Source organism: Wickerhamiella sorbophila (assembly GCF_002251995.1).
Source record: "Wickerhamiella sorbophila strain DS02 chromosome Unknown contig2, whole genome shotgun sequence".
NCBI lineage: Eukaryota > Fungi > Ascomycota > Dipodascomycetes > Dipodascales > Trichomonascaceae > Wickerhamiella > Wickerhamiella sorbophila.
Window position 1 is genome coordinate 1951743 of NW_020194005.1, and position 22018 is coordinate 1973760.

Genomic DNA, 22018 nt, shown 5'->3' on the forward strand with positions numbered 1-22018 from the left:
GTACTTCAATAGCCTGATACTGTTTTTTTAACCACCCTATCTTTCTCGCTTAGTCTACGACTACCCCACATTTTAGACTTTGGAACGTACTACCGAGCGGTGCTAATAGCAGTTGATGCCGCTCGATTGCAAAGCTGGTAATTTCAGCATTGAGCACATTCAGATCTCATGAATTATCGACATTCATGGTGACCTTGCAGTTATGCATATTCTTGCACCCCTAATATAGTTTGCTAGCGCATAGCGGTTAAGCTTATCTGGCTCATTTGAACCATGGCGTTTGGTTTTACGTGTGAAACTATCGTTCCTATTGATATTTACGGTGTTGTCGATACGTCCGATCAGTCATGGATGCTTTACACTGGTGCTTTGATTCCGCAGGTCGCTCTAGGCACCAGCGGCTGCTCCTGACAATGATTATGAGGCTGTCAAGATCGCTATCGATGCTGGCTATCGCCATATTGATACTGCCATGATGTACCAAATGTTTCTTAGCCCCCTGGTAGCGCTCATGCCTACCGACGTTCAAAAGATTCGCATCTCATGCAGCTGTTCGCAATCTCTATGTTGACGCCCGTCGTGCTCTTCCACCGAGGGCTAATTATGCAACTCGTGTGGCCTCCGCTGTAAAAAGACATGAGCCCGTCGCATCAATGCTGCGTGCGGAAATATCTAGAAAACACAACATTGAGCCTTTCAACTTCGTGCATGCCCGGGTTATTGCCCTCGAAAATGTCGTTTTTCCCAGGTTCGTCACTCCCGCTCAAATTGGAGACAAATTAGAGATTATCAAGCTCGATGGCGAGGACGTCGAAGAGCTCAACCAAATCTCCACGGAGGACGATTTCTAACACGACTGCAACTACGAGAACTGATCAAGTTCGACGCCCCCCACAGTGAAAGCGTACGGCAACTGATTTTAAATGTATTTAATGGTCTTTTATGCGATTCTTTAAACGTCCCATCTCCCCCACTTTCGCTTACTCCCATCAAAACCCCCAGATTTCAGGTTCTCCACCGAAACGCAATGGCGAGTCCGCTATTGTTAGTGTTTAATTCAGTTTGCGCATTGGCGGCGCTGGGGATCTCAGCACTGAATATATGCATGCATCTCAAGAATTACCGAAATCCCATGGTGCAACGTCTAATTGTACGCATTCTTGTTCTCGTGCCACTATTTGCAGTCGCGTCGTGGTCAAGCTTGTACGCACCATCAATTGGAGCGTGGGTTTTGCCTTTACGTGAAATGTACGAGGCACTGACTATTTATACATTCTACTCGCTTCTTACATCGCTCTTGGGCGGCGAACGCGATATAATTTTCACTACCACCGGCAGAGCCCCGTTGCAGCTTGTCTGGCCAGTGCGTCTATGGCGTAAAAACGTTGATATCTCAGATCCTCCCACTTTCTTGAAGATCAAGCGCGCAATCATGCAATATGTTTGGGTTCGTGTTATTGTCACCATACTCCAATTGGTTCCGGGAAGCACGGCACATCTGATATTGACTGTTGTTTACAATATTAGCATCACGCTGGCACTTAATGCTTTGACTTTATTTTGGGTGTGCCTTTCTTCAGACCTGGCCCCCTACCGGCCATGGCCAAAGTTTTTATGCGTCAAGCTTATCGTATTTTTCAGTTATTGGCAGACACTGGGCCTTGCAATCCTTCACTATTTCAAAGTAATCAAGGATCAAGACAGTCTCGTGCTCATTTCAAATTCCCTTCTTTGCTTCGAGACCCTCGTTTTTGCTATATACCATATTCGCGGCTTCCCTTACTCTGAATACGCAAACCGACCTGAGTTAGGAAGACTTTACCTTGGAGCGGCAATAAAAGATACCTTTGGCTTCGCAGATCTGATGCATGATTTCAAACAAACATTCGTCAGTGCTCGCTACGGCTACCACGATTTTGATTCTGTCGAGGCAGTCCTTGATCACCCTGAATCGGCCTCGCGTCAGGCTCGCCTAGCCGCTGGGCTGAGATACAAGAACCAGGGCCGTTCGAAATACTGGCTGCCGCTCAATGCACAAACACCAAAGCTTTGGCAAAATTATGGCTCAATTGTCTCAACGACTGAGCCGGAACAGGAAATCTCATGGGCTAAAGACGATATTGATGGTGATGAGGTTTTCTACACTAAAGCCCGCACAACCTATGGGGATTACAATTATCCAGTCACAATAGACCGCGAAGATCCACCATACAGGACTGTGGCTGAACGTTTGGCTTGATGAATAGTAAATGCGTAAATATTTTAGATGTATATATATGTGTATGTATTTTAATCTGCTCTAAGCTGCCAGCTGTTGTGCCTCGATTTCACGCTCGCGGCGCTCCAAAATCTCCAAAATCTCACGATCGATTTCTTCTGAGCCACGGCCAATATGTAGCTTCTCAAGCCACCTATCACGACGACGCCGACGAGAAGTAATGGCCGTTGGAACGTCGCGTTTAGACCGTGGCGTTTCAGCAGGGAGTTTGCCATGGAAGAGCGAGCGCCAAGAAGTAGGCAATTGCTCTGCTGCTTCCCAGCCTTGCTCAAGCTCCATTTGAGACTCTTGTTCCAATTTTTGCATGATGAACGGATCCTTCTCGAGCACCTCAAAAGCATCGATATCTGTAGGTCGAATCGCCTGACGGACGAGACGCAATAGTACTTCAAATACAATACCAATGGCAATAATAACGCACACAGTAGCCCACCAATTAGCGTCTCGTCCAAAGCCATCCTGGAATGCATACGAAACGTAATAGGTCTTGGGGGGCCTCAAGGCGAAAATAGCTCCAATGAAACAGTTCCATGCCATGTAGCCACCAATGGAGAGTCCTGCCGCCACGAAATTGAAAATAGTAATGTAATGCATCTCCAAAAATAATAGTTTGTAGCAAATAATAACCACAACAGATGTGAAAACCGCCACCCCCACAGGGAACATGGTGTTATCATGCCATCCATAGTTCTCACCCCAGAAATTAAACACGAGGAAGCAAGTCATGACACACTGAAGCATAGCCACACAGAGCCATAGCACAAACTTTGTAAATCCAAAGGCTTTATTTTGAGACCCCATGGTGTAAAGCTCAGGTACAGCGAGCAGAGTGGCTGGATTCAGGTCTCGATCTAACGCACCCATGCAAATTACAGGTAACGACGTGAACAGAGTATTGAACATCGAAATGGACCAGCTCTCGTACATAGATGTACCTGTAAACATAGTGTTGCGTTGATATACAACCTGTGCCATGTAGAAAAAGAATTCCTTATAGAACGTCGATAGGATGTACTTGCATGTCCGGACATAGTTCCAATGACCATGCACGAGTAACAGCTTCAATAGGAAGCGGAACTGCCCGATGGAGTAATCCGATGATCGTGCCGCTTGTAAGCCCTCGCGGCCCGCGATACCAATACCCAAGTCAGCACTTTGAATCATTGCAATATCATTAGCACCATCGCCAATAGCCAATGTCACCTTTTTGGGCTCGCGCCTACGGACTGACTGGACCATAGTGGCTTTTTGAGCAGGTGAGGCACGACAGCAAATCACAGAATCGGCCTTCAAACTGAGATCAATGAATAGAGAGAATAGAGTCTCATCTTCCTCCATTTTCTGCAGTGTATGCCCGTCAACAACAACAACGCAATGAGCGATCTGCTCAGCACGAAGCTCCTCAAGAGCTGCCATGATCTTGGAAGACAGATCCTCGTCTTTGTGAAGAATTACCAACGTGCTGTAGTCCTTAATGAGTCGGCAAGAATAGCCAATATTGATGGCCGTTTCACGCTTGTCACCTGTGAGCATCCACATACGAATATTCGCTCGACGAAGTTTCTCAATAGCTTCAGGAACACCACGCTGAAGCTTATCTTCAATGGCGGTGATACCAGTAATTTCAAAATCACGCTCAATAACTTCACTCACACGATCGATATTCTTCTGACGATCGACTAGAGAGGCTCGGGCAGCGTCATATTCTACTTTCCAGGACTCGTACTCAGAAGAATTTAGGAACCGATGGCCGAACATCAGGGTACGCAGACCTTCACTCGAGAATTCATCAATTTGCTCGAGAGTCCGGGTCAAAATGAAACTGTCATCAAGGACTTGTCGCTCCGCTGGAAAAGCTGTGGGTGCTTCTGTGGCAATGGAACGAGCATCGTCCATAGCATTGGCTTCTTCACTCCTACGCCCTGTGCTTTGGAAAGAATGTCGGCCTCCCAAGCTTGCACTATCAAGTTGGTGAACATCAACACTCCGTCTGGCTTGCATAGAGCGGCGTCCCGACTCCTGGATTGTCTGGTCTTCTGACTGACGATGAAGATGCTCTTCTAAAGACAACATAGCCGCAACAGGTGACATCGACATGCTAGGACGTTCTCCCAGGGGCCCATGCGAAGTTGAGGTACGGCCCTTGCGCACAAGATCTGCTTCGATACTTTTACGAAGGACTGTTTGCTGCCGAATCTCCTCTTGCTTCTGCGTGATAGTGGGAATAAGAGATGACCTGAGACGTTCGATTATCACATTATCAGCCCCCTTCCCAAATAAACAGATTCGTCCGTCCGGGAATCTGACAATGACGGACATTCTTTTGCGCAGTGAGGTGAACTCGATAGTGTCCAGTACTTGGTACACGTCATCCACTGGCTCAGCTTCAAATCCCTTCGGATAAGTTCGAACGGTGATTGAGTTGTGCTGGCGATCAATCACGAGGTATCCCAAATCACGAGCGGCGGATACTAGAGCCAGTTCATCTGGGGAGCTAGCCTGATAATCAAGATATTCAATATTCTCAGTGTTGTTTTCGACGTTTGTTACCAGATCAACAACAGGTGAAGCGGTATGGCAAAGAGCAAGGGCTAACAAAAAGAAACGGACCTTTTGAGAGAAAAGAGACTGTGGGTGTGTCATTGCATACTCCAACAACATCAAGGTTGATGGAGTTTCCTGGGGTTTCCTGGGGTTAGCAGTCGAATGCCATTTAGGTTGTCCTGCATCACGGCTTGGTCGGCCCATAGCTGGGTAACCAGTCGAGTGTCTACTCATAGAAGCCAAGGCAAGTGAATGTCTGGGCAGAGAAAACCCGGATGGTCTAGGAAGAGCCACGACTTGACTAATGAGATCAAGCGAGGGGCGGGTCTTGGCCTTGTGAAATAAATATCCGGGGGCCTTGGTAGAATCTTGAGTAGATGTAACACTTGCTGATATAGAAGAAGTCTCCAAAGCTTCATCATCAAAGTACAGGTCGAGGTCATGGATGAAGGGATAGCCAGCGACCGACATTTTACGAAACAGCATAATGTTGTCGGTCAACGTACCCGTCTTGTCGCTAAAAATATAACTGACTTGACCAAGCTCCTCGTTCAAGGAGGAGGTTTGACAGTTGCAGCGATTGTCAAGAACAGTATCATACATGTCCACATCGTTCTGCATCAAAACCACTTGGATAATCTTGCAAATCTCCATGGAAACGTACAGGGAAAGCGGGATTAGCGTATTGAACATAATGATAAAGCCCATCAGATTTTGAATAACAGTAACATGAAGACCGTGTACATACCACATATCTTTGAAGCGGTGGTTTTGAATCACAGTGCTAGCAACCATGGAAAATACCGACAGCAGGAGAACAAAGAGTGCCATGAGTTCGATGATACGATTGACTTTATCCTGCAGCTTGGGACTTTTAGCTCTAGCATTTTTGCTTGAATTGAGCTGAATTTTAGTTTCTTGGCCTGAAAATATAACCAGGGCGAAGCATGACGCAGTATTCCGTAAAACACTGCCACGATAAATAACGTTTGCATTGTTTAGCGGCAATGTCTTATTTTGTAAATGTACAGTTCCCTCGAAGTTGTAAAGGTCAATGCCTGGGTCCTCTGTGACAACTTCAATCCCCAGATCGGCGGTTCGGGGAATTTCATCCACCATGAATAGTTCCTGTAGATCAGCTGGAGTCTCTCTAGACTTCAATGTAGACTCACCATCTAATGCAAGAGTCTCGATTGAAGCCTGGCCGCGCATACCTGACGAATGCAATAGCAAAATATCTGCTGGAATCCATTCGTTTTGTAGGATACGGACAATATCGCCGACTTGTAAATCTTTCCACTCTGTTGTCTTGTAATCCACTTGTCCATTTTCGTCTTCACGAGCGACCAAAACGGTTCGTCCATTTTCTTCCTTATCTGTACGGAACCGGCAGTAATCATCATAGCCCTCTCGAGCGATGGAAATGCAAACAAACACCATCAGAGGCACGATTGTCGTGTAGTTACCTGTGGTACTCCAGGATGGGATCATTTGAAGAATCGACACAAACAAAAAGTAGAGATTGGCGCGCTTAGAGAACTGGAAGATGATCTGCCGTGGTAGGAAGTCGTATGGTGTGTAAATAGCCGAAGTGACTCTGTTGTTGATATAAGGCTTCGAACCTTTACGCCTATCATCTGGTAATGGAGAAAGTGGGTCGTCCATGTTGAGCAAACGCACTGGAATTCGTCTGCCATTCGGGCTCGGGGGAAGCATCCGACGCTTTTTCCACCATTTTGCAACCAACTCGAAAGGCTTCATGACATATATCCAAGGGTCGCTAAACCGGTTTTTCCATTTTTTTCGTCTTTGCTGAATGTGGCGGCGCAGAACTGCGCGGCGGCGAGTCGAATTCCACGAATCATCGGTCATAAATGAGGTAGCGTCGTCCCCATGGCCAAGAGCAGCCGCTGCGGCAAGCGCAGCGTCTCTGTCGGCCAGTACATCATCCATGGAGTAGTTTGAAGTCCACGATCTTCTTGCAGCATTATCCATAGGAACATGTATCCGGTCAGTGCCGTAGTTATATTTCTCCGGATCCCGATGCCTCACCGAAGGCTCAGCCACACGGTCAGGCAGTTCGATATCAAAACTCACACCGTTACCACGATCAGTGCTGTTGCCATTGCGCACATTCCTTCCCCGTGCTGGGGGAGTAGGTGGCCCGGCCATTTTTGGGGGGTTTTAATTTTGGGTTGGTTGCCTAGGCTTGGATAAAAAACGGGGTCGATGACAGATAGGGTGTTATTTCCCTCAGGGGCGCATGGTCGGGCAAGGCTGAGGGGTCTGGGCAATACGACGAAAACACTATGCTTGCACGTTGACTTCCAGTTAATTTCAGTCAAAATTGTTCCGAAACCTCACTGATTTATTAAAGAATCGCCTATATAGATCGCTCTAACTTCGACATAGACGTCGCCAGACCTTGCGGGAGATTTATCATGCATCTAACAATTAATTAGTGAGCAGCCGCTGGGGTTACCAAAAAGGTCCAAAAAAAAATATTGAGCAAGTCAGCATGGACATTGGAGAGATTGTGGAGCGTGATTCGGAGGTTAAACCGCCAGCTCCCCCTAAGCAACCTAGACTTAAAAGCTTGCCCAAGGCCTGGAGACCCTCTCGTGCTCGAGGTCCAGGCATCGCTCCCGCTCAAGCCCCCGGAGCGGCACCTCCTGCTCCTGAGCAACCACCCTTGACAGAGTCGGAGCAGATTCATATCGAAAATGTCAAGAAATTAGCATCAATGTCCCCTGACGAAATGGAAAGAGAAAGAGAAGAGATTTTTCAAAGTATGGACGCTTCTGTTTTACAGGGGCTTTTGAAAAGGATTGAACTCAAAGAAGCTGGGACGGCGCAGAAGACTGCTGATCCCCTCAGCACTACAGACACCTTGCCAGATCAAGTTGAATTCAAGCCTTCACCATTAAAAGTGGATGAAGAACAAAAAGCAAATATTTCAAACTTACCTGAAACCGAGTCTGTGGCCCAAATGTCACACTCGCATGATCACCAAGGTGAGACGCTGCACTTTCCCTCTCCGCCTGATGACTTGAAAAAGTATTTCCCGGATTTGCCGGTTGAAACCGAAAAAATGGCCTGGATGCAGCCAATCTCTACTGAGGAAGAAAACGAGTATTCTGCTGACCTTACTTCGGTGGCACCGTCTGAGATAAGGTTTGATTTTAACGGAAATTTGTTGACACCCCGCCAGAGCCGGGCGATTGATGGGTCTAAAGGGTTGCATCACCATGGAGATGCACCTAGTGCTGCCGGGTACACTATCTTAGAACTCGCACATCTAGCCCGCAGTAGCCACCCAGCTCAAAGATCCATGGCAATTCAAACGTTAGGCCGAGTTCTCCACAAGCTATATCTCGGAAAGTTTCGCAAGTCTTCAGATCTACAAGGTGGCTTAGAGCAGCTCGTGGAAAGTGGTAGAGTGATGGACACACTTTACGAGGCTGCGGGCGAGCGGACAAGGAGTGTAACCGTCCGTACATTAGCCACAGAAGCGCTATGGCTCATAGAAACAGTGAAACCAAGTAAGCCGACGACATAACTTATTCAAACTAGTCCACGTACAAACATCTACTCATCGCATGCCCTAATTCCGCTACGATTACTCCGTGCTGATCCGTCACGTGTTGACTGTTGGAAACTTTCGCTTTGCACCTGTTACACCACATGCAGACATCTGCATGGAAACGTGGCGATTCAATGTCGAAATCAAAAAGAGCACTATATCTGAAGCTACTCTGCTTTTCTACAGGCAGGCCAAGATATGTCGAAATTTCCGATGATAGGGGCGATCGCCCTTGGCATGACGCCTCGCTCAGTCAGGACAGATCAAGATTCTGCAAATTACGCATTTTTTTACCACGCCGTTATTACAGAGGCTGATGCATCCTGCAGCAGCTACCACTACGTTCAAGGACAGATGCGCGTGAGGGGCAGAGGGATTCCAGGAAATGGTTGCACCATGAGCAATGAAATCATGCCAGGTAACTGCCACCGTTTTGAAAATTTCCAAACCGCTCATCGCAAAACCTTCGACTTCAATAAACGCCCACTTGAATGACTGTAATACATATTTAGCCAAGATTTTACCCGTGATGTGACTGGCCAACGCGATGTCGCACAGACTTTCGCGAAGCCGTCTGCGCTATTTTCATGGCTTTGAATTTTTCTCAATAATTCGACTGCTCTTAAACCGGAATACCGAGAGCTAATAACAAGGGTGCAGCTAAAAAACCTGCCCTGCGGCAGCGATATGTCAGGTCACTGCTCCAGACCACGCTTGCATATCTTTAGCATAGAATGGAAAGACGTCCCATATGCAGTCAGCCCGTATTTTTGGACGACGCAAACGCCTGACTAGGGGATGCAAATTACCGCTTGTCACCGGGTTAGTTTATGGACTTTTCTATCAGTATACCGTTTATCCAAAGGAAGATGTTAGGCAGCCCCGTTAAACGATGGGGAAGACTTGGCAGTTGCTGCAGGCAACCTGTGAACTCGACGTTCGAAACGTGTTCTGATGACTGTACTCCGCAAGTCTATTCTTCTCTACCGATAGAACAATTGAGTTTACAGGTAAGCTCGGTAAGTCAGGTTGGAATCAACGCAGTGGAAAGCTGTACTTTACTAGTCAACAGAATTAGAGTTTAACTTGCGCATGCACGGCTGGACGCCTTGCAACTGATCGCAACTACGGGGTACTTGAAAACTACCGTTTTAAATCCTTATAGAGCCTTTACCAGCTGTGAACGTAGTTTTTTTGTTGGGCCGATAATGGGGTTCGGGTGATTTATCAGCGGCCGACTATACACGACTTCCGCTGCCTAAACCCGATGCTGCATGCATATTCTGAGCAGTGTCCACGCATCCGTCCGTTAATCAGTACCATGGTAGATCTGCAACCGGTATGTACGTGGTTGCAAGCTGGCGTCAGCATGTGCTAAACTGTACCACTATGTAGAGCACCAAATTGGAATCATAAACAAGACTTGAAATGCCAACCATTCGGGCAGTGCCTCCAGATCGAACTGCAGCGTCGGTCACTGGTCGCCCCACTTTTCGCACAGATTACTACAGCTGCCCCCCTACCCCCATGCATACGGGGCTGTGGCGCGAACCAAAGCTTCATTGAAAATTGCACCTTTAGTTGCAAGCTGTGATTCAATAAAGAGCCACGACAACTCCATCGCACTGTACCTATACCTGTCACCTAAATCTAGGTCACACTAATATTACGCCAAGCTTAGTGAGTTGCTGTAAATAGACTGGTCAGCTTTTCCCTGACTTGAAAAAAAGGCAGCTTGCAAAACTAATATTTGGGTTTACGGACTTTCTCGGAGTCCTTAGTATTTCGAGTTCATTGGCTATATTGGTCTTGAATCTGGCTCGGTTCCTCAGTGAACTCCGGTTTGAATACCCAAACGCCCAAACATAATTCTTGATCGGTCGTGCGCGGCTTATTCGCTCATCTTTGCTACCAGTCACTCCTACTACACCCTGTGACTACCGGCTCGAGTGGCCTTCTTCTTATTTCTCACCGACTAATTTGAAGTATATTCTGAGTACCTACCAGAATATAATGTACAACTATCACCCGAGCCAGCATCCCGGGACCCCACGAGCTGCACCTCAGCCGTCTGATTCGGTCCCCCAGAACGCCTACGGTTATGACCGCCCACCTCAGGGAGTCGATATGGGCCTAATGAACATGGGATCTCAGCAGCAATTGCCCGCGGGTGTATCAGGCGGACCTGCGATCAGCCTGGCCGCCCAAATGGCCCGTCAGCAACAACAGCAGCAACAGCAGCAACAGCAGCAACAGCAGCAACAGCAGCAGTACTACTACGCACAGGGCATTCCACAGTATTACCAGGCGCCCGCCTCTGTGCAAGGCGATGCCTCCGGTCAGCCGCATCTTGGCCAGGCCAACACCGGCGAAGACCTGCAAGTTGCTCCAGTTCCGTCTGCCGGTTACGGACACATGTACCCTGCATATTACCAGCATCCTCCTCCGTCTGCAAATTCGGCCTACCAATTCAATGCTGCTGCTGCTGCGGCAGCGGCTGCGGCTTATCGAGCTCCGGCGAACTCAGACTATCTTATGATGATGCAGCAGCATGCGGCCCATGGCATGGAGCCTGTAGCACCTCACACTGTCGTGCCAGCGACGAATCAACAACCCGTTTTGACGGTTACTGATCCAACTGGCCAAACAGCACCCCCGGGAATTAAACCCAAGGTCACAACTACTATATGGGAAGACGAAAAAACACTCTGCTATCAGGTCGAGGCCCGAAATATCTGCGTCGCTCGCCGTGAAGATAACAACATGATCAATGGCACAAAGCTTTTAAATGTAGCCTGTATGACCCGGGGCCGTCGTGATGGTTTGCTCAAAGCAGAACGCAATCGTCACGTAGTCAAGACAGGTGCAATGCATCTGAAAGGCGTCTGGATTCCTTACGACAGGGCTCTTGATTTCGCCAACAAGGAAAAAATTGTGGATTTACTCTATCCATTATTTGTGTCAGATATCAAAAGCATTCTATACCACCCTGACGATCCTGCAGGTCTGGGCGTTCAGACAGGTGATACCCAAGTTATGGCATCCGCGGTACCGTTCACGCCCTCAAACAGTATGCAAAATCCGTCAGTTCAAGCCCAGCAGGAGCACATGCCCTCAAAACAGCCTGTGCAGTCCGCGCACCCAGGAACACACCAACCCATCGAGTCTGCACGCCCTAGCACTACATCGCCACGACCCAACACAATGGCTCCACAACCTGCCATAGAAAACGAGCAAACACAACGCTACTATGACGTTTCACATATGGATGGACAGCAGGGGCGATATCTGCCTCAGCCTCCTCAGCCTCCTCAGCCCCCACAAGCGGTGGGAGCATTAGACTCCCAGACACACCGACCACAGCAGCCTGTGCAGATATCACAATCACCTGTTCAGCAGCAAAATCCGCAATCGTTACAACTGCAACATCAGCAGGGCCAGCAGCCGCATGCACAACCTCAGCCGCAGCCCCAGCCGTCTGCAGGTCTCGGTGATACCCAGGAACATGTGGAGAGCGGCAGCCAACAAGCTGAGACCAATATCCCTCAGCAGCAGCCTCAGCAGCCTTATTACTATAGGCGATCTGGTGAGGATTACCAGTATCAACAGCATGCATATGGCCAGCCTAAGACAGAAACGGAATAGCTAGCTCAAATTTTGTACGAATTATATAAAATTGTATTGTATAGAGTCTTTTTTTTTGCAATAAACGATGGTCATATACTGTTGCGTTATTTTTCCTGGTTTTTTTTTGGGCTTTCCTGAGTTTCTTTTACATTATGAATGTGCAAGCTTGAGGCCCACCGTTGCGAATAAATACCTGTAGAGTCAGTCGAAGAGCCGGGAGCGCCATACGACTCTAATTTGAGGTAACACTGCCAGCATCAGAACTAAACATACTTTCAGCTGCCATTGCCCTTGTTGAAGCGTTCGTATCAAGAGACCGCCTCCTCCGCCGTTTCGACGACGATGCGATTGTCAAGATACTGGCGGCGTCAGTGTGTTTGTTGCGCAAAAGATATACCTTGGGGTCCATTCTGACAACTGCGTTTCCATTGAGGCTCGCTGCAGGCGTGGGCGAAGACGATACAATTGTAGTATCACGCTGTTCGCTAGTTTCTTCCGTCGCAGCCGTCGATGTGGCGACATCACGAGAGCTCAAAGACCCAAAACTAACCCTGCGTCGCAGCTCTAGCGATGTGTTTGACGAGTTTGCTGCTGGCTCAGGTGCTGCGGGTTCCTCTGGTGAAGCTTCTCGTGACCCAGTGCTACGTTCATCAGACGATGCCCGAGAGTTGGATATGACCGCCACCGAACCGTCTGTAGGTTGTGTGCCTTCCTCGCTCTGGCGCTTGGCTAATAGCCGTCTCAAACGTTGCAATACGGTCGTTTGGCTGCCCATTCAAGAAGTGGTTGGGTAAAGTTACGGATATGAGTTCCCACCAGCCTACTTAATATTCCCAGCAACAGAAATCCTTAGTTAACGGAGTTCGGCTGCATTCAGCTGGGTTAGGTTAGAGATGGAGCGAGAGTTCTCGGTGGGCAGTCCTTTTAACAGTTCTAGAGGGTTACTTTGTGTCAACAAATTTACTTAAATAACAATTCACTCGTTCCACATATATTCGGACAGCGCTGTCATGATCACTGTGCGTTGGCTGGGATGGGATTTGTCGTCGCCAACTAGTGTCAACTCTAGCCCGTGTGAGGTATTAGTGTTGTGATGAAGAGCGATACCCTCGGGGTGGTCATTGATATCGGGGTGCTTTGACAGGTCCTCAGCAAGCGGACGAATGCAGCTTTTTCCTGCTTCCGTCCGGAAGTGACGACCCAGAGCGTCTGCTCGCGCAAAACGTCGACCACAGCCCCATCGACTGGCATCATCGCTCAGTTTTCCGCTACAAGCATAACGTTTTTCTCCTGAGTGTAGGTCTTCGTGCCGCTTGCGATCGTGAAGTCGAGCAAACGCTTTCCCGCAGACCGTACACAAGAACGGTCTTTCATCAGTATGTGTCCGCATATGGCTTCGTAAATTATAGGCCCGGGTGAACTTCTTGTCGCATTGATCACAGCAAAACATTAATCCTGAATCATTGTCCCCTGTGGCTGTGTTCTCAACGGGATTAGAGATGGCCCGAGGCCGGTTTCGAGGCGCCGCTAGTTTGTTCTTGTGGATTCGATTTTGAGACGGACTTCGACTTGTTCTCGCCGATAGTGGTGCCTGGAGATAGCTGGGCTCCACAGAGCGTCCTGTTCGCTGAGTGTTCGGCTCTTCACCGTAAGAATTTGGAGATTGGAGAAATTCTTCGTAGTCACCACGATATATCGGCACCGCGGTTGGTTCGGATTCTTCATCGGTATGATATCCTTGTCTTTGATACCTACTAAGAGAGTATTCGGCGGGGGTGTCATAAATAAAAGGAAAAGCCAATGAAGAGTCCGAAACTGCCCGATTCCTAATATGAGCAAACGCTGGCTCAGAATTCAGATAGGGCGATAGCAGTGGTGATACAGTTTCGCCGCTGTTTTCAATTTGGGGGAAAGGCACGGGTGATCCTGCCGCACTGGTTATGGGGCTAAATGGGTCCAAAGATCCTGCGGGCGAGTTTCCTGAAAAGTCATCAGCTAGTTGCATATTCGTGAGCCTCTCTGCAAACAGAAAATCAAGGTTGGTTTTCGATTCGCTGGATTCGAGGGCCGGCATTTGTTGCAAGGCAGGAAGAGGCTGAGTCGCGGCGTCGCCTGCTAAGTACGGTACATCCAGGTTCGGTAGATCAGCGACCCCATGCTGTTCGTTTACAACAATGGTTGGCACGGTGTCTTCCAGCTCTTGATAGTCCTCCACAACCAATGTGGGGGGAGGCAGCGATGCTGCAGTTTCAGGGTATGTTTGATGCCCATGTGAATACTCATCCAAAGCAGAGGGGTTCAAAAACTCTGTCAAAACATCGCTACTCTGATAGACTGGTGGATTTTGAGCTGAAAACTCTACCTCTGAGGGTGGGAATTCTAAGTGGTTGCCATCACGCTCAGATTTACGGGGTGCAGACGACGGTATGCCCAATTCATCGAGGATGTGGAGATCATCCAAAAGGCTAGACTCTTCGCTCGGCATTCAAAAGGTCGATCCTGGCAGGCAAAATGTCCGCTCTCCTCGTATCCGGTACACAAGATGAAATCGACTTAATGAAGGCTGCGACCGATGACAGTCTATGGATTTGTCAATGAGTTACTAAGGATTCTTTAAATGTAAGCACCTGATGGAGGCTACCTTGGAGACCACTTAGTCTTACTTGGAAGCATTCTTGTTGAGGGGCAAATTACTGCTCCCATCGATCTCTTGGCTTTTGGAAGCTCGAATTTGATCAGCTCTGCTAGGAATGTCTAGTCAGCACAGCCAAGAAACAGTGAACCCTAGATCGGATCGCAGCCGCCTCGCATTTGAGCTCTGTCAGAGCCCCAATTTGGTAGCATGCATCCACATGCAGCTGTCGATCCTTGTTCCACTGAAACAGCGGTTTTGGATAAACCAATAAATATCCACATGGGTAGCATTAAACACTGCACAAAAATGAAGCTTACCCAAATTATCTGCTTACCTGCAGCAAATGCTCGGTAATGCGGGATATCCCCACGCGAGCGTTCATCGCATGCGGTGCCGGTTGAAGAAGAAACCTTTTTCGGATCGCCAATTTATCTACCAAAACAATATTCCAATTTGGGCTACATCTATTATTCGTTTACGACACTAGTGTAGTATATGAAAAGTAGTTTGCTAAAGTAACTAGAAAGTGCCAACTGCACACAAGAAAGTGTTCAGATTAAAATAACGGGGGAATAGAGGCACGAGTAAATTGTTGTGTGCATTGGTTTTAGGTCACCTTTTAGTTTAATACTCAGAGTCCTGACCAGGGTTGGCGGTTTCGTAGTCAGCCCACTTCAAGAAACGATAGAACAAGCCGGTAATGATGGCAGCAATGATGGGGCCAACCCAATAGATCCAATGATAGACGGGGAAGTACTCTTTGACAATGGCAGGACCCAAAGAACGGGCAGGGTTCAAACCAGCACCAGTGTAAAAAACGGCAAACAAGTGACCGATGAACAAAGCAATGCCAATGACATAAGGGGCGTTGTATGTGATTCTGGACTTTTCAACAGCAGTGAATAAGACAGCAAGATGCAGAGGTATAACTCCAAACATTTCAATGAAAAGGCCTCGAGACTTGGAACAGCCGTTAGCGAGCTCATTATCGAAACGGACGGGGCCGGGGGTCAGAGCACTGGCAGTTGCAGCAGCAGCAATACCGGCAATGACCTGAACAACCATGTAGAGTGTGGCTTTGAAAGGTGGGACGACTCCAGCAACCGCACAACTGAGTGTAACAGAGGGGTTCAGGTGACCACCAGACACACGGTAGAAAATGTAAATGTTACACATGACGCTGAAGCCGAAACCAAAGGAAATCATAATAAGGGAAGCAGCATTCGAAGTCACCAATGCCTGACTAGTAGAGTTGGCAATTTGAGCAATGACTTCAGCGAATAACAGAAACATGTAGGTTCCGCATAACTCACCAAACAAATTGATACCAAGAATACGCCAATCATCAGAAAAGTATGGAGCAGGAGCATTGTATGTACCTTTACCAATATTCAGCTCACTATTGACACCCGACTCAGTGACAGGCAGACCAGTACTACGACCGTCAACGTCTTGGGCTCGAGCAGTAGACATGATTAACTATATCCGAACCGCTGGGGCCAGGGGATCTTATATATGTTTTGCTGATGGTGTGCTTGCTTATGCTACTCTCTCAAAAGTGTACATCGGGCCATTTGGGCATGCAGATCCTGCTGCACGCCAGCGATCTACATTCGAGAGAAAACAACACGCCAAGCTTCAAGAGAGTTTCGGATATTTACCTCTCTGTTCGAATTAAAAAATACCTATTCAAATCCAGGGCCAGCAGTAATTTCCTTACATCCAAGCATTCGGGCAAATCTTAGGTTTGCCCAAAGCGAGAGGTTTACAAATGCAAGATGCATCATTTGAAAACAAGAACTACAGCCTGTCTGCTCATATGAGATTTCGGGCTGCCTAAGCTTTCCACGATGAGTTTTTTTAGTCTATATACATATGTTAGAGGCAGAGTTGCCATTTGGCAAAAAAATATCCTTTTATAGCAAATAGTCAGGGCTTATATCTTGCGAATGGCTGGATGCGTTATGCGGCAAAAAAAATTAGGGTAGGTAAGGTGGGACCAGCTCAGAGATCATTCAGTAGCTATATCTCTAAACGAGCCGATGGTACCGAGCCCTATTCAAATGTGTTTTCGCACTCTTCCAGTCTCAAATCCATTTGAAGACTTCGTTACGATTCTTCAGTTGGCCCCTTGAGCAAGCTACATCACCAACTAGTCGCATGCCACTGCAAGGTACGTGACTAATTGCAGTAGAACCTATCTACAAACAGAGGCGCTTGCCGCTGCATCTACTCCAGGAACTCTACAGGGGAGGGGGGCAAGGCTTGGGCCGCCCAGATCAAATACCCGAAACCACGTCCTCTGTTTTGGCAATATCAGCCTATATGTCCAAGAAAATACTACTTTGGCTCAGATCCCCATCTTGTAGTACCTGTAGTTATTGCATCTCTCCATTAAAGACATGAAACGACAAGCCCCAGCTACTTCGACCGTTTTTTGTTGCTTTGCTATTTTCTGGTCGCCTAATGCACCTTTGTGGGATGCATGATTTCCTTGGTTAACCTGCCGCCGCCGCAGCGTAACAAAAGTACATCGTACGTAAACAGAGATCGATTAGCCCTGATGTTGCTAATGGTTGTATGAGGGCGAGTGAATGCCTCTAAACATTCAGTTAGGATTCTTAGTGGCCTCCGTTGCCTCTTTGCAACATGCTTATGGTTATACTATAGATATTAAATTTTTTTCTCGAGATAATCAACTTTAATTTTTCGCAGACATCATGTGTGGCGAGGGTGATACAGTGGGCACAAGCAGCCAGGGTTCTCGCAATAGCAGATCTCCATGCCAGCCCGGGTTAAGCCGCTTCAAGCTTGAGCTGCCCATTGAGTCATTCACGAAAATAAATTTTGAGAAAGCTGAGAAATTATTTGGTTGGTGTGTGTTCAAAATAGTGGTCTTCTTTTCTGTAAAGATTGGGCTAGCATATCTACGGCTGTTTAAAATGAGCATCCCATGGATACTCTGCTTTAAGATTCGCTTAGTCTTCAGATTACTGACAATGCCTCTTACGCGCTCCAGGCTAAAAGTTGAGTGAAGAGGAAGTCCAATGATTAAGTAATTTTTTTTATCCAGAGAAAATGGATTTGTTCGGGGTTTTTTCAGAGCCGGTTGAATCTCGCGAACCAAGTGAGCGTCCAGACAACTCGAAAGAAAAAAAGAAGACTGATGAAAAGCGTGAAAACTCGCCTGCTCGCAAAAAAGTGCGCACATCTGCCCCGAGAATGCCTGTCGTCACTGATGCAGTTGAGGTTGAGGCCGAACAGACTGCTCCTGGTGAAGAATCTAGCGGTGGTCCACTCAAGATTGCTCATCAAGTCCGACACGAGGTAGCGTTGCCACCTAATTATGACTATATTCCAATTTCAGAGCACAAATCTGTGGACCCGGCAAGAACATACCCTTTCACCCTGGATCCTTTCCAGGCGATGTCGATCTCTGCTATTGAAAGAAACGAATCTGTACTTGTTTCTGCCCATACGTCTGCTGGTAAGACTGTTGTAGCTGAGTATGCTATTGCTCAAAGTCTACGTGCTAAACAACGTGTGATCTATACCTCTCCCATCAAGGCTCTTTCAAATCAAAAATACCGTGAGCTTCTTGCGGAGTTTGGCGATGTTGGTTTGATGACTGGTGATGTCACTATTAACCCTGATGCGTCCTGTTTGGTTATGACTACCGAAATTTTACGCAGCATGCTGTACCGTGGCTCTGAGGTCATGCGGGAGGTCGCTTGGGTCGTCTTTGACGAAATCCACTACATGCGCGATAAAGAGCGAGGTGTGGTGTGGGAAGAGACAATCATTCTCCTGCCAGACAATGTTCGCTACGTTTTCTTGTCTGCTACAATTCCGAACGCTATGGAGTTTGCCGAGTGGGTTTGCAAAATCCACACTCAGCCTTGTCACGTCGTGTACACAAATTTCCGCCCCACCCCTCTGCAGCATTATTTATTCCCCGAGGGAGGCACTGGTATTCATCTGGTAATGGACGAGAAGGGTCAATTCCGGGAGGAAAACTTCCAGAAAGCCATGGGCACATTGGTAGATCGTGCCGGTGACGAGAATGGTCAAGTTTCTAAAACTAAAAACGGCAAAACCTACAAAGGTGGCAAAAAAGATGTGCCTGATATCTACAAGATCATCAAGATGATTATGATGAAAAACTATAATCCTGTCATTGTGTTCTCCTTTTCCAAAAGAGAATGTGAGTCGCTGGCCCTCAAAATGGCCAAATTGGATTTTAACAATAGTGATGAGCATGACATGGTCGAAAAGGTCTTCACCAATGCCATAGGCCAGCTTACTCCAGCTGATCAAGAGTTGCAACAAATCAAAACGATCTACCCTCTTCTTCGAAGGGGTATTGGTGTTCACCACTCTGGGCTGCTCCCGATTCTTAAAGAGGTTATCGAGCTTTTATTCCAAGAGGGCCTGCTTAAAGTTCTTTTTGCCACTGAAACGTTCAGTATCGGTCTCAATATGCCAGCAAAGACGGTTGTCTTTACCTCCGTGCGAAAATTCGATGGAAAGGAAATGCGATGGGTCTCTGGTGGTGAGTACATTCAGATGTCTGGACGTGCTGGACGTCGTGGTTTGGACGACAGAGGTATCGTCATCATGATGATCAACGAGCAGATGGAACCTGCTGTCGCTAAAGGTATGGTCAAGGGCGTTGCCGATAGATTGGACTCGGCCTTCCATTTGGGTTATAATATGATTCTCAACTTGCTACGAGTCGAGGGCATTTCGCCCGAGTTTATGCTGGAACGTTGTTTCTACCAATTCCAGAATGCCGCTAAAGTGCCTCAGCTGGAGGACGAGTTACGTGAAAAAGAAGAGGCCTTTACCACCACCAAGATCGAGGATGAAGATGCCATTGCAGACTATTACGACGTGAAACAGAAGATCAGCGAGTATGGTAATGACATTTCCAAAGTCATTTCGCATCCCGGCAACTCGCTGCAATTCTTGCAACCTGGTCGTCTGATCAAGGTGCGTGTCGCCATTCCAGACAAAAAGCCACTCGAGTTTAACTGGGGCGTTGTGACAGCTGTTAACAAACGCAAGCAACCGACACACAGCAAAGTTGAGTATGCAGACCATGACAAGTATATTGTGGACGTTCTTGTGGAAGTTGTTTCGACAACACCCGTGCATTTAGTACGCAAGAACGACCCGAATCTCGTTCCTGGTGTTCGCGCTGCTAATGAAGGCGAAGAATCAAAGGCTGAGATTCTTCCAATCACCCTCGGATCGGTCCAGGAGATTGCAAACCTGCGCACGTACTTGCCCACAGATTTGGCAGCTCCCAAGCAACGCGCTACTGTTTATAAGGCCGTTGAGCAAATCAAAAAACGTTTCCATGACGGAATTCCTCTGCTAGATCCTGTCGCCAATATGAAAATTAAAGACGAGAACTTTTTGCAACTAGTTCGCAAGGTGGAAGTGCTTGAGTCCAAGCTGGCAACGAACCCACTTGTGAACTCGCCTAGACTATCCGACCTGTACGAGCAGTATACTGCAAAGGTTAATCTTGGTGAAGAAGCCAATGCCCTTCGCCAGCAAATTAAGGACGCACAGGCTATTTTGCAAATGGATGAGTTGAAGAACCGCAAGCGTGTTTTGCGGAAGCTTGGATTCACTACCCCCAACGACATTGTCGATCTTAAAGGACGTGTTGCTTGTGAGATCTCTACTGGCGATGAGCTTCTGCTCACTGAACTGATTTTCAACGGCACTTTTTCGAAGTTAACACCAGAGCAGTGTGCGGCACTACTTTCTTGCTTTGTCTTTGACGAAAAAGTCAACGACGACGGGGGTGTCTTGCATCCTGAGCTTAAGGAACCTTTTAGGGGGTTGCAGCAAATGGCCCGACAAATCGCCAAGGTTAGTGCAGAGTGTAAGATGGCGATCGTTGAAAACGAATATGTCGAGAGCTTCAAACCCCAGCTAATGGATGTTGTTTTCCAATGGGCCAAGGGCTGCACCTTTGCCCAAATTTGCAAGATGACGACTGTCTTTGAGGGCTCACTTATTCGTATATTCCGTCGTCTTGAGGAACTGTTACGTCAAATGGCGGTGGCTGCCAAAACTATTGGTAATGACGAGCTTGCCGGCAAAATGGACAAAGCACTGGAGCTCATTAAGCGTGACCTGGTGTCTGCAGCGAGTCTGTACTTGTAAAACATTTTATAATCTATAAAAACCCTATGCCATTATTTACGTTTTTTAGCCGAAAAGCGCTCGGTGTCAGTGATGAGCTTTTCGGTTTGTTTGAACAACTCTTGTTGAAACTCTTTATCTTCAAACTCTTTGCGCGGAGGCTTTTGACGGACTCTACAGTCTGAAATATATGCAACATCGGTCATATACTGAACATCAGGCAGCATCATGGCAAAAAACAGAGACTGGGCACCTTCTAAGCTGGATTTGCAAAAAATCCACCAGATAGGCCACATGATCAAGTACAGCAGCAATCCCCACAGAGATCCAAACGTAACGAATCTGCGGAAAGACGGTGATCGCATCATTCCAGGGTCAACAACGGCAACATGCACATTAGACGGTGCGCCATCCTGACGCTGGTACTCTGTGAATTGACGCTGCAGCTCATAGGCAAATAGTGAAAGAGCGAGCTTTGATGTTCCAAGTACCTTGTATGGCTTGTACTTGGGGTATTGTTGGTGCTGGAACCCAAGATCGTTCATATCGATCTTTCCCATCACACCAGCAACACAAGAGGTCAAGATAATACGGACATCACGGTCAGGCGGTTGCGATCGAATAGCCGGAGACAGGAGTGTCAAAAGATGGAAATGCGCGAGGTAGTTTGTTTGCATTTGGAGCTCAAGGCCGTCTTTACTTGCTTGTCTTTCAACAGACGGAGGCAAGGCAACTGCCGCGCAACAAACGACCATGTCCAGTCTGCGGGGCGGCAAATTGTCAATCCATTTGGTAGCGAACTTGCGAACTGACTGGAAATCGGCGAGATCAGCCTCTTCTGCGTAAATCAGAGGGTTGTTGGTCTCTTCCCGCAATGAGGATATGTGTTCAGAAAGCCACCCGTCGTCAAGCTTTCGTACCAGCAAAATAACTTGTGCACCTTCTTTCGCCAGGCGGCGTACAACCGTCGCTCCCAGCCCGGATGTGCCTCCTGTGACAATCACCACTCGGCCATGCATGTTCCGCTCCCATGTGTTTGAGGAGCCCGAGAAATAGAATTTGGTTGCGAGCGCTCCAACAACATACGGACCATATCTCTTGAGCTGCTCATATTTCGGAATCACTTGCGTGCCCTCCTTGGCCACCGTTGCCAGAAAGTTGATAGGCATCTCTGGTTAGCTAAGTTGGC

General features: G+C 47.6%; 10 protein-coding genes across 10 annotated transcripts; 5 read left to right on the forward strand and 5 right to left on the reverse strand.

Annotated features, from left to right (window-relative positions):
* Positions 1–273: 273 nt before the first annotated feature.
* On the forward strand, positions 274–851 carry B9G98_04389 (hypothetical protein; the record flags this gene model as incomplete). The annotated part of the gene is made up of 3 exons (XM_024810946.1): positions 274–381; positions 425–486; positions 533–851. 3 exons carry the CDS (start codon positions 274–276, stop codon positions 849–851), a joined length of 489 nt encoding a protein of 162 aa, XP_024666714.1.
* A 281-nt stretch (positions 852–1132) lies between these two features.
* Positions 1133–2239, forward strand: B9G98_04390 (hypothetical protein; the record flags this gene model as incomplete). The annotated part of the gene is made up of 1 exon (XM_024810947.1): positions 1133–2239. The coding sequence occupies one exon, from the start codon at positions 1133–1135 to the stop codon at positions 2237–2239; it is 1107 nt and encodes a 368-aa protein (XP_024666715.1).
* A 60-nt stretch (positions 2240–2299) lies between these two features.
* On the reverse strand, positions 2300–6994 carry B9G98_04391 (putative phospholipid-transporting ATPase DNF3; the record flags this gene model as incomplete). The annotated part of the gene is made up of 1 exon (XM_024810948.1): positions 2300–6994. The coding sequence occupies one exon, from the start codon at positions 6992–6994 to the stop codon at positions 2300–2302; it is 4695 nt and encodes a 1564-aa protein (XP_024666716.1).
* A 346-nt stretch (positions 6995–7340) lies between these two features.
* Positions 7341–8381, forward strand: B9G98_04392 (RNA polymerase II-associated protein RBA50; the record flags this gene model as incomplete). The annotated part of the gene is made up of 1 exon (XM_024810949.1): positions 7341–8381. One exon carries the CDS (start codon positions 7341–7343, stop codon positions 8379–8381), a length of 1041 nt encoding a protein of 346 aa, XP_024666717.1.
* A 2037-nt stretch (positions 8382–10418) lies between these two features.
* Positions 10419–12050, forward strand: B9G98_04393 (Cell pattern formation-associated protein stuA; the record flags this gene model as incomplete). Its single annotated transcript, XM_024810950.1, has 1 exon — positions 10419–12050. One exon carries the CDS (start codon positions 10419–10421, stop codon positions 12048–12050), a length of 1632 nt encoding a protein of 543 aa, XP_024666718.1.
* Positions 12051–12264: 214 nt separating this feature from the next.
* B9G98_04394 (hypothetical protein) lies at positions 12265–12807 on the reverse strand (the record flags this gene model as incomplete). The annotated part of the gene is made up of 1 exon (XM_024810951.1): positions 12265–12807. The coding sequence occupies one exon, from the start codon at positions 12805–12807 to the stop codon at positions 12265–12267; it is 543 nt and encodes a 180-aa protein (XP_024666719.1).
* A 201-nt stretch (positions 12808–13008) lies between these two features.
* Positions 13009–14517, reverse strand: B9G98_04395 (C2H2 finger domain transcription factor crzA; the record flags this gene model as incomplete). Its single annotated transcript, XM_024810952.1, has 1 exon — positions 13009–14517. One exon carries the CDS (start codon positions 14515–14517, stop codon positions 13009–13011), a length of 1509 nt encoding a protein of 502 aa, XP_024666720.1.
* Positions 14518–15291: 774 nt separating this feature from the next.
* On the reverse strand, positions 15292–16140 carry B9G98_04396 (Aquaporin-1; the record flags this gene model as incomplete). The annotated part of the gene is made up of 1 exon (XM_024810953.1): positions 15292–16140. One exon carries the CDS (start codon positions 16138–16140, stop codon positions 15292–15294), a length of 849 nt encoding a protein of 282 aa, XP_024666721.1.
* Positions 16141–17745: 1605 nt separating this feature from the next.
* Positions 17746–20850, forward strand: B9G98_04397 (ATP-dependent RNA helicase DOB1; the record flags this gene model as incomplete). Its single annotated transcript, XM_024810954.1, has 1 exon — positions 17746–20850. The coding sequence occupies one exon, from the start codon at positions 17746–17748 to the stop codon at positions 20848–20850; it is 3105 nt and encodes a 1034-aa protein (XP_024666722.1).
* Positions 20851–20882: 32 nt separating this feature from the next.
* On the reverse strand, positions 20883–21998 carry B9G98_04398 (hypothetical protein; the record flags this gene model as incomplete). The annotated part of the gene is made up of 1 exon (XM_024810955.1): positions 20883–21998. One exon carries the CDS (start codon positions 21996–21998, stop codon positions 20883–20885), a length of 1116 nt encoding a protein of 371 aa, XP_024666723.1.
* Positions 21999–22018: the final 20 nt, after the last annotated feature.